At 51.6% G+C, this 12816-nt stretch overlaps 1 protein-coding gene across 1 annotated transcript; it reads left to right on the plus strand.

Moving 5' to 3' along the window:
• Positions 1-803: 803 nt before the first annotated feature.
• On the plus strand, positions 804-6458 carry GZMM (granzyme M). The gene is made up of 5 exons (XM_019963642.2): positions 804-927; positions 4300-4462; positions 5207-5342; positions 5503-5766; positions 6169-6458. Exons 1-5 carry the CDS (start codon positions 888-890, stop codon positions 6340-6342), a joined length of 777 nt encoding a protein of 258 aa, XP_019819201.2. The 5' UTR covers positions 804-887; the 3' UTR covers positions 6343-6458.
• The last annotated feature ends 6358 nt before the right edge of the window (positions 6459-12816 follow it).

Raw genomic sequence — 12816 nt, forward strand, 5'->3', positions numbered from 1 at the left:
TGGTCTGGGTCCCATGGTGTTGAGGGCTGCAAGGAGAAGGGTGAACTGAAGGAGGGAGGACCCAGATGAGCCTGGCTAGGACCCTTAGACTTGCAGGAGCCCCAGGGTGCTCATAACAAATGAGTTTCATACCATCTTTATTCATAACAGCCAAAATCTAAAAGACCCCAGATATCCATGGACAGATGGAGGGATAAACACACAGATGATGGATAAATACAATGTGGTCCCTCCACAAGCTGGAATATTATTCTGCCTTTAGAAAGAAAGATTCTGACACCTGCTACACCATGTATGAACCTTGAGAACATAATACTCAGAGAAACCAGATCCAGAAGGACACACACTGATTCCACTCACAGGAGGTCCCTAGAGGAGTCAGATCCAGAGACAGGAAGTATTTGGTGGGGCCACGGGCTGGGGGTGGGGCTGGGGAGTCAGTGTTCATGAGGACTGAGCTTCAGTTTGGGAAGATGACGTTCTGGAGATGATGGTGAGGGTGATCCCATGACAATGTGAACGTACCTAATGCCATAAGCTGTGCATTTAAATACAGTTAGGATGCTGCATTTATGGTGTGCGTATTTTGCCACAATGAGACAACAGGGCAAGGAAATGATGGAGCTGAAACCACACAACACCACGGCTGAGCTGGGAGGTGGAACATGACGGGGTATTAGATGCTCAATAGGGATTCCTGTAAATTTTTCAGATGTGATCATGGTGACGGGGTTTTGTCTCCAAAGAGTGCATATCTTTCAGAAACACCTGGGGGTGATGTGGAATCATCCGCAGCTGTGAATGTCACCTCCCTCCCCCACAGGAAGGGTGGGTGTGAACTGTGCTGGGGCTCGGGGCCAGAACCGTGGAGGCCCCCCAGATCCAAGATGCTGCTCCTGCTGGTGGTCCTGGAAGCCCTGTGGGCAGGTGAGCGAGGTGGGGACACTGAGGCTGGAGCTGCGGCACCCAGGGTCCATGGCGAGGGGCAGGGCAGGGGGGTGAAGAAACAGACTGGATACAATTTCCCTGTCCCCAGACAGGACTCACTGAAAAAACGTCAGTGGCCCCCAGAGCACGAGATGGCTGTCCATGAAACAGCCTCGAAAAGAGCTTGTGGGGAAAGCAAAGAGCAAAGGGCGGAGGACGCCCGTCGTCCTGAGGGTTTCTCTTCTGAGCCCGTTCCCCTTCCCCAGATGAAATATTTCTGGAAGGAGGCTCCAGAGCAGGAAGCGGGGCGGCAGGGAGGGAGCTTCACTTTCCTCCAACAATATTTTTTTTTTTATTTAAAGTGGAGTGGGGGACTTCTCTGTTGGTCCCCTAGTTGGGACTCTAAGCTTCCATTGCAGGGGACATGGGTTTTATCCCTGGTCAGAGAAATAAGATCCTGAAAGCTATCATTCAGGATGGCCAAAATTTTTAAATTAAAAAAAAAAGGAATAAATTAGAAGTTTCGAATTAACAGATACATAAAGGGCTTCCCAGGTGGCTCAGCGGTAAAGAATTTGCCTCCCAATGCAGGAGACACAAGAGATGAGGGTTTGATCCTTGAGTCGGGAAGATCCCCCTGAGAAAAACTGGCAATCCACTCCAGTATTCTTGCCTGAGAAATCCCATGGACAGAGGAGCCTCGGGGGCTATATAGTTCATGGGGTCACAAAGAGTCAGACGTGACTTAGTGACTAAATAACTACAAGTATATATAAAACATACAGCAAGGTTCTACTGTTTGGCACAGGGAACTATACCAAATATCCTGTAATAACCTAAAATTGAAAAAGAACCTGAAAAAGAATATAAATGTGAGTGTTAGTCGCTCAGTCATGTCCAGCTCTTCACAACCCCGTAGACTGTAGCCCGCCAGGCTCTTCTGTCCATGAGATTCTCCAGGCAAGAATCCTGGAGTGGACTGCCATGCCCTCCTTCAGGGGATCTTCCAGACCCAGGGATGAATATATATATATAATATACATGTATATGTATATAACTGAATAATATATATATATTATATATATATATATATATATATTTGCTATACACCTGAAACTAACACATGGTAAATCAACTATACATCAGTTTTTTAAAAAGTGAAAAAAAGAAAAAGCAACCACTAAAGAAAAAAAAAGGTGTGAAGTGGGTTGCTAACAGTTCGGGGCTTCTTCCTGGGGTGATGGGACTTGCTGTTGGGGAAGATTTTGGTTTCACAGCTTGGGTGACCGAGGGTCTGTCAGTTTCATCTCCATATGGCTGTCATGACTTCTTCTGAGTGAGGCCTGAGGGTGAGGGCAAGGCTTGGCAGATGTGAGGTTCTTTTCCTTTCTTGAATTAAAAAGAAAAATGTGTTTATTTTGGCTGCACCGAATCTTTGGTGGCACGCAAGATCATCAATCTTTGTTGCAGCAAGCAGGATCTTTAGTTTTGACATGTGAATTCTTAGTCGCTGCATGTGGGATCTAGTTCCCTCACCAGGGACCAAACCCACGCCCCCTGCACTGGAGATACAGAGTCCTAGCCTCGGGACCACCAGGGAAGCCCCCCGATTTTTTTCCTTCTGACTTCTTTCCACTTTCACAGAGAAATCAGGAGAGTCCTGCAGACAACTTTCCTTTTCTCCTAATCCCTCGGTGGTAAACATTTTGCCTCCATTGCTTTATCATCCCCCCCAACCTACCCCACCCCTTGGTGTGTATACAAAATACAAATATGTGTTTATCATTATTTTCCTGAACCATTTGAGAATGAGATTTAGATGCACTGCCCCTCACCCCTAAACTCTTTGGCATGTATGTGTGTGTGTGCATGTGCATATGTGTGCGTGTGCGTATGTGTGTCCGTGTGCTTATGTGTGTGTGTCGGGGGTGGGGGGCGGGTTATGTGTGTGTGCTGGGAACAGGCCATCCTGTCACAGGATGGATTCTCAGCATCCTTCCCCTCAGCTCACCTACAGACCTCACTCCAGTTGTCCACACGGTGTCCTCAGTGAGCAGGATCTAGTCGTCCTGCTGTTCTCGGTCCCCTGTGCTCTGGTAGCATCTCCATCTCCCCCAAGTCCTCCGACCGCGGCCCTGGGCTGCGTCCCCAGGCTGGGCTCGGATGATGCATTTTCCGGAGGAACCACGGAGGGGCGCTGTATTCGCCCCTTCATGGTGGATCCCACCAGGCCTCTCCAGGGTGAGGTCGCGCATGTGCGCCTGGTTGTTGTCTTGAGAGGCGGCCGTGGGGCTCTGGTGGAGCTGGATTCGCAGCATGTGGGACAGGTGCAGGCTGTTTGCTCCCCAGCAGCACCCAGGAAGTGCAGAGAAGGAAACCACAGCCCCACGAGCGAGGCAGCCTTCACAGGACCGCCCCGCTAGGAGGGACGGAGCTGGAATTTCAGCCCCAGCTGGCTACCTCCCCAGATTGTATACACTTGTTCATAAATGGCACCTGGGAGCATGAGATGCAGACTGGGTGGGATGGTGGGCATCCCACCATGCTGGCCTGGCTGGATTGTTATCCAGCCAGGTTCACTGTGATCAACTGGTGACCCAGCAGGATAGGGGTTCCCACCACCCACCCATCATCCTTTCTCCCTTCCTTCTTTCCTTTCTTCCATTCCATGCATCCATCCATCCATCTGTTATCCATCCATCCTCATCCATCATCCATCCATCAACAGCAGGGAGACCGGAGTGCTGGAGGGGATGGGGGCAAGTGTGAAGGAAGCAGGGTCAGCTGAGGTGTGTCTTGTGAGTCATGAGTTTGGATGTTTAACGCATGAAGGAGGGACTTCCCTGGTGGCCCAGGAGTTAGGAGTCATGTTTCCACTGCAGGGGGCATGGGTTTGACCCCTAGCCAGGGAGCTAAGATCCCACATGCCATGCAGCACGGCCAAAATTTTTAAAAACAGATTTTAAAAATTAAAGCATGATGGGGAATCACAGGTAGATTTTTTTAAGCTAATTTACATTAAAATGCTTTTTATCAATCATTTTTAATTCACAATTTTCCAAAAAATTTCTGGCCACATCCCAGGGCATGTGGGATCCAATCCTTGTCCCTGCATTGGAAAACTGGTAAGTCCCCATGATTGGTTTTAAAACAATTTTTATGGCAGCTTTATTGAGATGTCATTCACATACTATGCAATTTACCCAGTTAAAGGGTACAAGTCAGAGAATTTTAGCGCATTTGGAGTTGTGCAACTATCACCATAGTCTAATTCCAGAACATTCCATCCAGGGCCTTGGAGCTGGAGTCAGAGTGTCAAGGCAGGGGTGGGGCACCCAGTCCTAACCTGGCCTTTTCTCTCCCTCTCCCCAGGAGGCAACACCTTCGAGACCCACATCATCGGGGGTCGAGACGCTGTCCCCCACTCACGCCCATACATGGTCTCGCTGCAGAAGTCGTCTGGCTCACACCAATGTGGTGGGGTGCTCCTGCACCAAAATTGGGTGTTGACAGCTGCCCACTGCCTGACCCAGCCGTGAGTGACCCAGCCCCACCCCATCACACCAGATGTCCCCAGACCTATCCTGGTTTCCCCATTCCCACCAGGAGGTGGGTCTGGAGAGATTTAAGTCAACTGTAGTGTTGTGAGGGGGTCCCCTTCCCCTCTGCAGTGATTGCTGAGGCAATAGTACATCACAGCAACCTTATTTGTGTATGTGACATTAGGCTGCGAGGATTCCTGGGGGCAGCTTATTTGCTATAAAAAAGAACCTTCCAAATGGACAGAGGTGGGTCTCTTGTGACACCCAGGAGTGTGTCTCCCACCTGTGGCCACAGGGACAGAGCTGGCCTATGAGGGTGGCAGGGCCAACACAGAGAGGAACCTGGGTGCATGACGCCATTGTGAAACCACCAGGTAAAGCCATCCCAGAGCTGTCCTACCTCTGGACTGGCCAGTAACAAAGACCGCAGATCAAACCCAGAGAAGTAATCAAAGGGGGTCTGTTTATTCAAGTAACTGAAAACATGGAAAAGAGACAGCCTTCAGGCATGGCTGGACAGGAGTCTGGGGTGAGGCGGGAGCAGGGAAGGCTTCCTGGAGGAGGCAGGGAGAAGACCAGACTGGGCAGGGGAAGGACTGCAGAAAGAAGCCGGGTGAGGGGGTGCAGTACTGAGAGTGCCCCTGGGCCAGAGCCTGGGAGGGCTGGGGCTCACACCCAGGCCTGCCGCCCCCCACAAATCCTGCAGCACCCCCACACCCCAACCCTGCCGCCCCCAGGACGCAGCAGCTGAGGCTTGTGCTGGGGCTTCATGTGCTGGGAGAGATCAGCCCTATCTACCGCATCAGGAAAGTGGTCCGGCACCCCGAATACAAGCCAGTCCCTCATCTGGAGAATGACCTCGCACTGCTAAAGGTGCTGCCAGTGGGAGGAATGGTAGTTCCAGGTCCCCTCCCCCGGGCTCCCCTCCCCTACTGTCCCCTTCCCCAGACTCACCTTCCCACTGCCCCTCCCGCTGTGTTCTCCTCCCCCAGCATCCCCTCACCTACTCACCTGCCTCTTCCTGTCCCTATAGCTGGACGGGAAGGTGAAGCCCAGCAGGACCATCCAGCCCCTGGCGTTGCCCCGAGGGCGCCAGATGGTGGCCACAGGCACCCGGTGCAGCCTGGCCGGCTGGGGCCTGACCCACCAGCCTGGGAACCTGGCCAGGGTGCTGCAGGAGCTGGACGTGCATGTGTTGGACACCAGGATGTGCAACAACAGTCGGTTCTGGCACGGCAACATCAGCTCCCACATGATCTGCCTGGCAGCTGACTCCAAGAACCAGGCCCCCTGCAAGGTGCGGGTGCTGGGGGTGGGGGCGCCCAGGTGAGCCTGGCTCCCTCCCTTCCCTGGAGGTCCTGAAGCTGGGAAGGAGCAGGCGCCCACTTCTCAAGTGCAGAAACTGAGGCACGGAGAGACTAAGCAGTTTGCCCATGGTTACACAGCGGGTGGCAGAGCTAGGCTTTGAACTCCAGCACCTAGAAACATCAGGGCATAGACGGAGCATGTGCAAAGGCCCTGGGGCGGGAAGAGGGCACAGAGAGAGTTACCAGGCAAGAAAGGAACTGAGAAGGGACTAAAGGAGGTGGGGGAAGGGGATAGACGGGGGTCTCTGCCCTGGAATCAGCCTTCCATCCCCTCCCACTGGATAAGCGGCCCCCTTCATCAGGAGGTGACTGGTGCTCCATTGCCTCCACAGGGGGACTCAGGAGGGCCGGTGGTGTGCAAAAGAGGCCAAGTGGCTGGAATCCTGTCCTTCAGCTCTGAGAATTGCACCGACATCTTCAAACCCCCCGTGGCTGTCGCTGTGGCCCCCTACATGCCCTGGATCAAGAAGGTCCTCCGCCACAATGGCTCACCTCCCTCACCTTGACCCTCCAGAGGTGGCCCTGATTCTGTGTTCCAAGGGGCATCCTGCAGCAGGGCAGCCAGGGGCCAGGATGTATCAGGGGACCAATACACCATAATAATAAAACTGCTTGAGCCTCCTGCAGGCCTTGGGCCTCGGGTTTGCCACCTACAGAATGGGTTGCACTTTTCAGGCTGCATGGGAGGGCCAGCCACGGCCAAGGCCCATGGGCACTGGGGGCCAAAGGGAGAAATGGAGAAAAGGCCCCCGAATCTCCTTCCTTATCTTTTTGACTTTGGTTCTGTGTTTAGTGGGCTTCTCTGCTGGCTCAGAATTTGCCTGCAATGTAGGAGACCCGGGTTCCATTCCTGGGCTGGGAAGGTCCCCTGGAGGAGGGCATGATAACCCACTCCAGTATTCTTGCTGGGAGAATCCCATGGACAGAAAAGCCTGGTGGGCTACAATCAATGGTGTCACAAGAGTCAGTCATGCCTTAGCAGCTAAACCATCAACCACCACCATCTTTCAGTTCAGTCACTCAGTTGTGTCCAACTCTTTGCAACCCCATGCACTGTAGCACACCAGGCTTCCCTGTCCATCACCAACTCCTGGAGCTTGCTCAAACTCATGTCCATCGAGTCAGTGATACAACCCTACCATCTCATCCTTTGTCATCCCCATCTCCTCCTGCCTTCAGTCTTTCCTAGCTGCTGCTGCTGCTGCTGCTGCTAAGTCACTTCAGTCGTGTCCGACTCTGTGCGACCCCATAGACGGCAGCCCACCAGGCTCCGCCGTCCCTGGGATTCTCCAGGCAAGAATACTGGAGTGGGTTGCCATTTCCTTCTCCAATGCACAAAAGTGAAAAGTGAAAGTGAAGTCGCTCAGTTGTGTCCGACTCTTAGCGACCCCATGGACTCCAGCCTACCAGGCTCCTCCACCCATGGGATTCTCCAGGCAAGAGTACCGGAGTGGGGTGCCATTGCCTTCTCCCTCTTTCCTAGCATCAGGGTCTTTTGCAATGAGTCAGTTCTTTGCATCAGGTGGCCAAAGTGTCAGAGCTTTAGCTCTGGCATCAGTCCTTCCAATGAATATTCAGGACTGATTTCCTTTAGGATTGACTGCTTTGATCTCCTTGCAGTCCAAGGGACTCTCAAGAGTCTTCTCCAACAGCACAGTTCAAAAGCATCAATACTTCAGCACTCAGCTTCCTTTATGGTCCAACTCTCACATCCATACATGACTACTGGAAAAACCACAGCTTTGACTATACAGACGTTTGTCAGCGAAGTAATGTCTCTGCTTTTGAATAGGCTGTCTAGGTTGGTCATAGCTTTTCTTCCAAGAAGCAAGCATCTTTTAATTTCATGACTGCAGTCACCATCTGCAGTGATTTTGGAGCCCAAGAAAATAGTCTGTCACTGTTTCCATTGTTTCCCCATCTATTTGCCAGGAAGTGATGGGACCGGATGCCATGATCTTAGTTTGTCTTTATTGAGATATAATTCACATGCCATGCAATTCACCCTTTTAAACAGTGTGTAATTCAGGGGTTTTCAGTGCATTCCCAGGGTTGTGCATCCAGTACCTCTATCTAGTTCCAGAACTTTTCAGCACCCCAAAAGCAACACCACCTCCTCCCCGGCCCCTGACAACCAGGAACCCACTCTCTGTGTCTGTAGATCAGCCTGTTCTGGACGTTTCCCATCAGTGGAATCACACCCTTCGTGTCCTTCTGTGTCTGCTTCTCTCACTAAGCTCGTGTTCTCAGGGTCCCTCCACGTGGTAGCGAGTGTCAGGGCTTCTCTCTTCTTCAGAGCTGAGGGATGCCCCATGTGTGGGGGACTCGTGTGTGTATGTCTGCTCCATGGACACCTAGCTTGCTTCCACCATGGCTACTGTGGCCACGGGTGCCAAGGCATATGTGGATGTGTTTTTAGTTCTCCTGAGTGTGCTCTGATGAGGCAGAGAGAAATTGCTGGACCATGTGGTGACAGACTCTGTGTGGAACAGTGTGAGAAAACCCATATTTTCTGGTAGAATCTTCTGCTTTTATTATGAAAACGCTCAAACAGCCACACTGAAATAACCGCACACCAGACACCTAGGTGCCTGCCCCCCCCCAGCCCCCCACCCCTACCCCTACCCAACTCCCGCCACGCAGGTTTCTCCCAGGAGCAGCTGAAGTGCTTGCTTCTTCCTCCACTGTCCATCTGTCCATCTGTCCATTTGGCTTTGTTGCTGGTGCATCTCATGGAGGTGGCAGCCTCCCCGAGGAGCCCCCAGACTGCCCTGGGGGGCCAAGGCTGGGTCGCAGGACTTACTCAGGCCCATCTCTCCCTCCCTCCCTCCCACACAAGGAAATGCACATATCTCGATCAAGGGTTTGCTGCTCTGACAGCAAGACATGCACATGAGCAACCCAAGCCCTGTGGAATCTGCACCACCGACCCCAGAAGATCCCTCACTTCTTGCAGGCTTGTCTCGCTCAGGAGAGAAAATCATCTCTCCTCCTCCATCGAAACATTTTTCCCAGGAAGCAACGGTCTCTGGCAGCACCTTCTGTGCTCATCCAAGGGTGTTCTGAGCAGGAAAGGCCGCTGGTCAGGCAGCCCAGAAGGTGAGTTTGCCCATCACAAGGCAATAGCTTTTCTCTTCTGGTGATGCGGCAGAATTTCCTGTCTTCTGAGCACTGTGAGTTCCAGGCCTCCTGCAAGGTGGTAAGACGCTTTGGGAAACGCTTATGTCTTTATTTCAGAGCCAGAGAAAAGGAAGGACAAAAAGGAGAAGGAATCTACTCAACTCATTTTTCTTTTTTAAATTGCTAAAGGTTCTTTTATCTGTCTTTTTTTGGGGGGGCGTGCCATGCAGCATGCAGGATTTCAGTTCTCCCATCAGGGATCAAACCCGTGTTCCCTGCATTGGGAGCGTGCAGTCTAGCCACTAGACAACCAGAGAAGTCCCTAGAACAGTTTTATATTTACAGAAAACAATGAAGAGAGTACCAAGTCTCCAAGTGTTCCTTCCCCTTCAGTTGACGAGATTCTTATTATGATGTGCCTGGTGCTCTGTCGTGTCTGACTCTTTATGACCCCATGAACTGTAGCCCACCAGGTTCCTCCATCCATGGAATTTCCCAGGCAAGAATACTGGAGTGGGTTACCATTTTCTCCTCCAGGGGATCTTCCCAATCCAGGTGTTAGGGGAAGCACACTGATTGAAACTGCCCAGCCTGGCCAGGCACCATAATAACCATTTCCATCTGAGTTGTTTTACAACAGGAGGTCCTGGTAAGGAACATGGAACTAATAAGTCTCCACCAACCAGAAGAGTTTGGGAAAGGTCAAAACGAGACACCACATGTCCGACCACCTCCCAGAATCCTTCTATCTGGCATCCATCTTAGTTGAACAAGGCGTGCACCACCAGGAAGGGCTCTGACTCAGAATGATTGGCTAAAGACAACCCGGAAAATAATCCCATCACCATAAAACCCGAGACTGCAAGCCACATGTCAGAGCTGTTCTGGGTTCCCTTACCCTACTGCTCTCCATTCGGGTGCCTTTCCCAATAAAATCTCTTGCTTTGTCAGCACATGTGTCTCCTCAGACAATTCATTTCCACATGTTAGACAAGAGTCCAGTTTCGGGCCCTGGAAGGGGTCCCCCTTCCTGAAACACAGGGATCAGATCAAACTCATGTCTCCCGCACTGGCAGGCAGATTCTTTACAATCTGAGCCACCAGGGAAGCTGTCACAATCAATGAACTAATCTTGATATGTTATTATCAACCGAAGCCCATATTCACCTCTCCTTGGGTTCCCTGACATCCTCTCAGCCCCAGGACTTTTCAGGGTCCCCTGTGATGTTCAGGCCTCTCTGGGATCCCCCTGGGCTGTGCCTCTTTCAATGGCCTGGGAAGTCGGGGGTGGGGGCACAGGTCAGGGGTTTTGGAGAGCATCCTTCCACGGAGCTATTTTTTCTCTGATGTTCTCTCAGGACTGGATAACCCAACCCAAGATTGATGGGTCTGCAGGGGCAAGTGCCTTGTTAACCTTTAACTGTTTATGGAGGTGTCACCTATATACAGAACGCACCCAGGTCACAACAGCTGGTGATTTTCCACAAACCAAACTGCTGAATCCTGTCCTGGCACACGGCTCCTAAAACCCTCCTAATGAGCCTCTTTCAACCACCTGAGTTCACATCCAGGACAGGAGGGACCAGGCTAGAAGCCCTTTGTACCTAAAACTCTGGGACAAAGGGTTCCCTTTTCTCCACACCCTCTCCAGCATTTGTAATTCTTAGATGTTTGAACAATGGTCATTCTGACTGGTATGAGGTGATATTTCACTGTAGTTTTGATTTACATTTCTCTGATAATTAGTAATGTTGAGCATCTTTTCATGTACCTATTGACCATCTGTCTGTCTTCTTTGGAGAAATGTCTGTTTAGGTCTTCTTGTTTTTTTGATTAGTTTTTTTTTTTTTTTTGATACTGAGCTTCATGAGCTGTTTGTATATTTTGGAGATTAATCCCTGTGGGTCACTTCATCTGCAAATATTTTCTCCCATCCTGTGGGCTCTCTTTTTGTTTTGTTGGTAGTTTCCTTTGCTGTGCAAAAGCTTTTAAGTTAAATTAGGTCCCATTTGTTTGCTGTAACAAATTGGTCAGACCCAGGGAGAGGGGTGGCAGGAACCATGACACACAGCTAGTTGGACGGTAAGAAGTTCAGGGGTCACAGAGGACTCGGGACTGGTATGAGAAGGGGACAGGGTTGTGGACTGAGCCCTTAAGCTGTGGGTTCTGCACTGACTCCAGGCAGAGAGGGTCAGAACTGAATTAAAACTGCATGATGGTGTCCTCTGGGCATTGGAGGATCGCTGGATGCTTGACAAATACCCCAGGCAAACAAAACACCACTGTACTCAGTGCCCAGGTCAACACAACAGGATCCCCCAAGCCTCCACCCCAGCAAGGTTCCTACCTCCAGGTTCCCATTCCTGAAGTGGGTCCTGTCTGCTGTACCCCCCAAGGTTTCTGGGCTGTGTCTAGTCCTCCCCTCAACACTGAGTGTGGCAGTGCTCCCACCTGGCCAAGTGTGGGGCGGAGGGAGAAGTGGGCCATCCATGCCATTCCATGGGGGTTCCATCACGCACCCCCTCACATCTATTCTCTCCCATAGACCAGGGGGTCTCACTGGGGGTGATTCTGCCCCAGAGACATCTGTGGTCCCCAGGACTTGGAAATCTGGCATTGAGCAGGTGGTGTGGCTCCACACCCTGCAATACCCAGGACATCCCACAGAGGGTGACCCCCTCCATATCAGCAGTCCAGGGTTGGGGAGCCCCAATATGGATGGATGGATGTCGATTGTCTTCAAAGGTTTGGGGCTTTGCAAGATGAATGCCATGCTTGCCCACCTGTAGAGGGAGAGGGCCAAAAGCCTGAGCCCATAGGACGCACCAGCCTTTCCTGTGTGCATTCTCTAGCCTGCAGAAAAGCTGAAGCCCCCGCAGAGAATAGCGACATTCCCACCTCCTGGGCCGACACGAATGGCCCTGTGCATGGTCCCTGCCTGTTCTAGATGTTTCCCATCAGTGGAATCACACCCTGCATGCCCTTCTGTGTCTGCTTCTCTCACTGAGCATCATGTTCTCAGGGTCCGTCCACGTGGTAGCAAGTGTCAGGGCTTCTCTTTCAGGGCTGAGGGATGCTCCGGGGTGTGGAGGGACCACGTGCTATCTGTCCCATTTATCCATCCATGGACACATGGGCTGTCCCTGTACCCTTGGCTGCTGTGGGTCCATGGCTGCTCCGTCTGGCCACCACTATCCTGCAGTTGGCCTGAGGCATCAACAATCAAGGATGTAATATCCCTCAGTGATTTCGGACCTCCAAATGTGAACGAGGTTCCCAAAAGGGAAACAAGGCCTGCGACTCAGATCCAGGAGATGCCGCCAGCCCCTTTGGTGACTGCTGAGGAGCTGCAGGAGGGGGCATGTGAGAAATCAAAAGGACAGGATGCTGCCCCCAGGTAGCTGAGATGCATGAAAGGAATGATGTCAATAATCCCAGACTCTTGCATCTTCTCATATGGAGAAGAGCGAGCATTAAATTCCTTGAGGTATCTGATTTTCCTTAATTAACAGTAATCCTTTGAGGTGCTGACTGCCTGCCCCCATTGTGGCAAACTCCTATAATCCTGACTCCTTCCCTGGCCTCCTCCATGCTACCTGAGACACTACCTCCCTGGCTTGAAGTCCTAACATTTGCACCAAATAAAATAACACAACTCTCTATTTTCAGGTGGTGACTACATTTTGTAGTTGACAGAGGAATTTCAGCACTGCACCCCCACCAGGGCCACGGGAGCTGTGGTTTTAGGGATCTCCATTGTCCTGGGCAGGGACTTGGAGTGACTCCAGCAGGACGGAGATCAGTGGAGGTGGGTAGTGTTTGGAAGCCCAGCACCCTGGTGGGAGGAAGCTTATCTGTCT

This window comes from Bos indicus, chromosome 7 (genome assembly GCF_029378745.1).
Source record: "Bos indicus isolate NIAB-ARS_2022 breed Sahiwal x Tharparkar chromosome 7, NIAB-ARS_B.indTharparkar_mat_pri_1.0, whole genome shotgun sequence".
In the NCBI taxonomy this organism is placed as follows: domain Eukaryota; kingdom Metazoa; phylum Chordata; class Mammalia; order Artiodactyla; family Bovidae; genus Bos; species Bos indicus.

Bases quoted from the DNA above. Each gene is read 5' to 3' on its own strand.
- GZMM (XM_019963642.2), top strand. From the start codon at position 888: ATGCTGCTCCTGCTGGTGGTCCTGGAAGCCCTGTGGGCAG. The intron at 928-4,299 runs GTGAGCGAGGTG...CCCTCTCCCCAG, and splicing joins CCTGGAAGCCCTGTGGGCAG to GAGGCAACACCTTCGAGACC. The intron at 5,343-5,502 runs GTGCTGCCAGTG...CTGTCCCTATAG, and splicing joins ATGACCTCGCACTGCTAAAG to CTGGACGGGAAGGTGAAGCC.